The 3,320-nt window shown below is 44.7% G+C and overlaps 1 protein-coding gene across 1 annotated transcript; it reads right to left on the reverse strand.

Annotated features, from left to right (window-relative positions):
- Positions 1-840: 840 nt before the first annotated feature.
- On the reverse strand, positions 841-2,641 carry LOC110092730 (arogenate dehydratase/prephenate dehydratase 6, chloroplastic-like). Its single transcript, XM_020817393.2, has one exon. It carries the CDS (start codon positions 2,351-2,353, stop codon positions 962-964), a length of 1,392 nt encoding a protein of 463 aa, XP_020673052.1. The 5' UTR covers positions 2,354-2,641; the 3' UTR covers positions 841-961.
- Positions 2,642-3,320: the final 679 nt, after the last annotated feature.

A 3,320-nucleotide genomic window follows, 5' to 3' on the forward strand; every position in this document is an offset into this window, starting at 1 on the left:
GATAGGTACCACTCGATACTTGTGCGGTCGATGCACACTCTGCACCTAATAATTTTTCTGTCATCTAACACTCCAACCCTCCATGTCTAAACTAACTTTTCTTCTTAGTAATTATTATTAAAAATGATGAACTCATAAACTCATAAGCAAATAATACATCTTTAATATAACTTTTTAAAAGTTTATATTTTTATGTCTTTATCATTCTATCAATGGTATAAATTTGATTTAAATGATACAATTTACAATGCAAAAATTATAACATTTAAACTGATGTATTCTTTATATTTTTATTTGAGCAATTATATTCTATAGGTATTTTGTAGATCACAATTCTTTTAATAATAGATTATTTATTATATTCATGAATTAATTTATTAGAGCAAGTCTTCTAACCAAGATTTGAATTTGATCTCGTTTAAATTTGATTTGAACTTATGCATAAATATATAACTGAAAAATCTACGTCGTCTCTTCTAATGGAGAAATTATTATATGCAGTCCAGCCTAATTAAAACCTGTATAATGTGTATAATTTATACATAGCTTATGTATAATTATACACAATATATGTGCAGACTAATGTGACATATTTTGATTAGAGCCCGGACAAAAGCTAGTTCGGATTCTACATGTAATAATTTCTCAGAGCGAGAAATTATTTTGTGCAGTCACCGAACCATTCCCAAATAAATCAAAATATGCCATACTCAGTACAAATATACACCAAAAAATAATATGATACTCTTATTTGCCTCAAATATATTTCCTTTGGAGCACAGTCCCCCCAATTCAGCTCGATATCCTCACCCAATATTTTTAACTTTAATAACAAAACACTAAATGAACAGTTTTAGAAAAAAAAAAACCGGAAATCTACCAGCGGCGTCTTCCCCGCAAACCAGCCGGCGGCGCATTGCTGCGATTTTCCGATGGAAGATACATATAATCAACTCATCAATTACAGAGGAGGGGAAGGAGAAGAGGCTGATGAAGGCGAAGATGGAGCGTTCCAAGGAGTCATGTCCATTGGGTAGCTGCCAAGAACGCGGAGGAAGGAAGTGAACTCCTGAATCTCGGCGAGGGCGTTCTGCGCGCGTGTCTCGGCCATGGAAGCTTCGAAATCGAGGTAGAAGAGGTACTCGAAGTGCTTAGCTGTGCCTACGTTGGCGTCGTCGACGAGGCGGATGGGGCGGTTACGGTGTGGACGGCTTTCGATTTTGGTGAGCGAGATGTCACGGAAGGCGAAGGCAGAGAGCACTTTGAAGAGCAGAGACGTCCCTTCGCGATCGTGGGCGAAGACGATGCTCGTTTTGAAAGGTCGATCTGTGCGAGGAATGATTGGTTCCCGCGCTAACATCACGAACCGCGTCACGTTGCCGGAGTCGTCTTGTATTCCGTCGGCGAGGATCTGAAGGCCGTAGAGCTCTGCAGCCCGAGACGACGCGATCGCCGCCGTGTCGCGCAGTCCGTTTGTCGCCACGTACTCGGCTGCCGCAGCCGTATCGTCGAATGCCTCGCGGGCAACGTTTAGACCAAGGTTTGTGAGGGTGTGCTCGCACTGCGCTAGGGCTTGGGGGTGGCTGATGACGCGGGTGAGGTACTCCTTGCGGACGCCAGGGAGGCAGAGGAGGCAGTGATGAACCGGCAGCTGAACCTCGCCAACGATGTGCAGACGGTGGCGTAGAAGGAGATCGTAGTTACGGTGGATGCTGCCGCCAAGGGAGTTTTCGACTGGGAGCACGGCGCGGTCGGCGATCCAAAGCTCCACGGCTTGGAAAGCAACCTCGAACTGGTCGCAGGGAATGGCCTCGCAGTTAGGGTACGCGCGCCCGGCTGCTGCCTCGCTGTACGCGCCGGGGACGCCCTGGTAGGCCACGCGTAGTTGGGATCCGTGCATCGGAGCCGGGGAGAGGTCGGAGATGGTCAGTGCTTTGGGGAGGTTACAGATCGGAACCAGATCTAACGTCGCCGACCCAGATATATGCCCGTTCACCGCGGAAACGACGGGGGAAAGCTTTCCGCCGGCTTCATCACCTGATACGCCTTTATTGCTGTCGCCATCTCCGGGAACGGGCTTGTCTGTCTCCTCCTGTTTCTTAGATACGGCGACCTTGCTGGAGAGTATAGCGCAGGTGCTGAGCCAATCGGCTCGGTTAGACCCGATGGCGCCTTTTCCGGAGAAGTCCGGCCGATAAATGCACTGTACGCAAGGGAATCGGGTCCGGGGACGAAGGGGGAGAGCAGGGCGGGAGCTGAGGGTAAGCTGGTGGGCGGGGTGGCTGCTGGGGTTAGTGGCGGCGGCTCTGACGGACGCCTGATTTGGGGGATGGGAGGATAGAATCGCCGCCATGGATAAACTCAGACAACCGCTAAAATCTAGGGAAATATGTATAAATAAATAAATATATATTAATGGAAACAGCGCTGCTCGCTTGGAGGAGCGAAACAGTCGGCGAATAGAAGGGGATAAAGCTTGAGAAGTTCTCGACGGAGAAGAACCCCAAGCTGGTTTGGGCTTGGGGAGATTGGGATTTTATGCGTAGAAGAAAGTGGAGGGTTTGGTGGGAGACGGAAGCATAGTCTGCGGCGAGAGAGGGTGAGAGGAAGTAACGGAGATGGTTTGGTGAACACGGCCAATAAGCTACCTACCAATTACCGCACACGTGCCTTCTCATTGCATCGCACGCTCGGCTATTCAACTACGGCAGCTCACTTTGATCTGGGAGCTTTGACAATTAAGGGATCTTAGGTTTAAAACTGAAGTATATGATGAGTGCACAATTAGTACTCAATCGCGTTCCAATATTAATTAAATTTTTATTTAATTCTTTTATGATTTTTTTTTTAATCAAGGAAGTAGAGATTTTTACATACATAACATTTAAAATTGATCTATTCGTTCATTTAATATATACATATTTTTATTTACTAAATTATCACTCTATTACCCTCTTACGTTTACTTGCTCTTACTCAAAATCGTGAAAGCCTTGTAGACGAGAAAATGTGAGGAACTCGAGGTTGGATCTTAGCCGTCGAGCAGATCAATAATGCATGAAGGGGATCGATCCTTGATGAGAAATAAAAGATAAGAAAATCTTTTCTTTTTTTTTTTTGACATTTAGGTTAATTAAGTTAAACTCAAATTCATGATCTAATATCACACACGTAAGACTCAAAGTCAATACCTAATGGTTAATAGCCAAAGCTATCAACCAACATTGCTAAAATAAAAAAGTTGTGATGAGATCTCATTGATGATGGACACTAATGCGATTTAATGATATATGAAGGACCTCAACAATAAAATAGACATGA

This window comes from Dendrobium catenatum, unplaced genomic scaffold (genome assembly GCF_001605985.2).
Source record: "Dendrobium catenatum unplaced genomic scaffold, ASM160598v2 fragScaff_scaffold_412, whole genome shotgun sequence".
Taxonomy (NCBI): Eukaryota; Viridiplantae; Streptophyta; class Magnoliopsida; order Asparagales; family Orchidaceae; genus Dendrobium; species Dendrobium catenatum.

Excerpts from the sequence above, each read along its gene's own strand:
- LOC110092730 (XM_020817393.2), bottom strand. The coding sequence starts at position 2,353 with ATGGCGGCGATTCTATCCTCCCATCCCCCAAATCAGGCGTCCGTCAGA.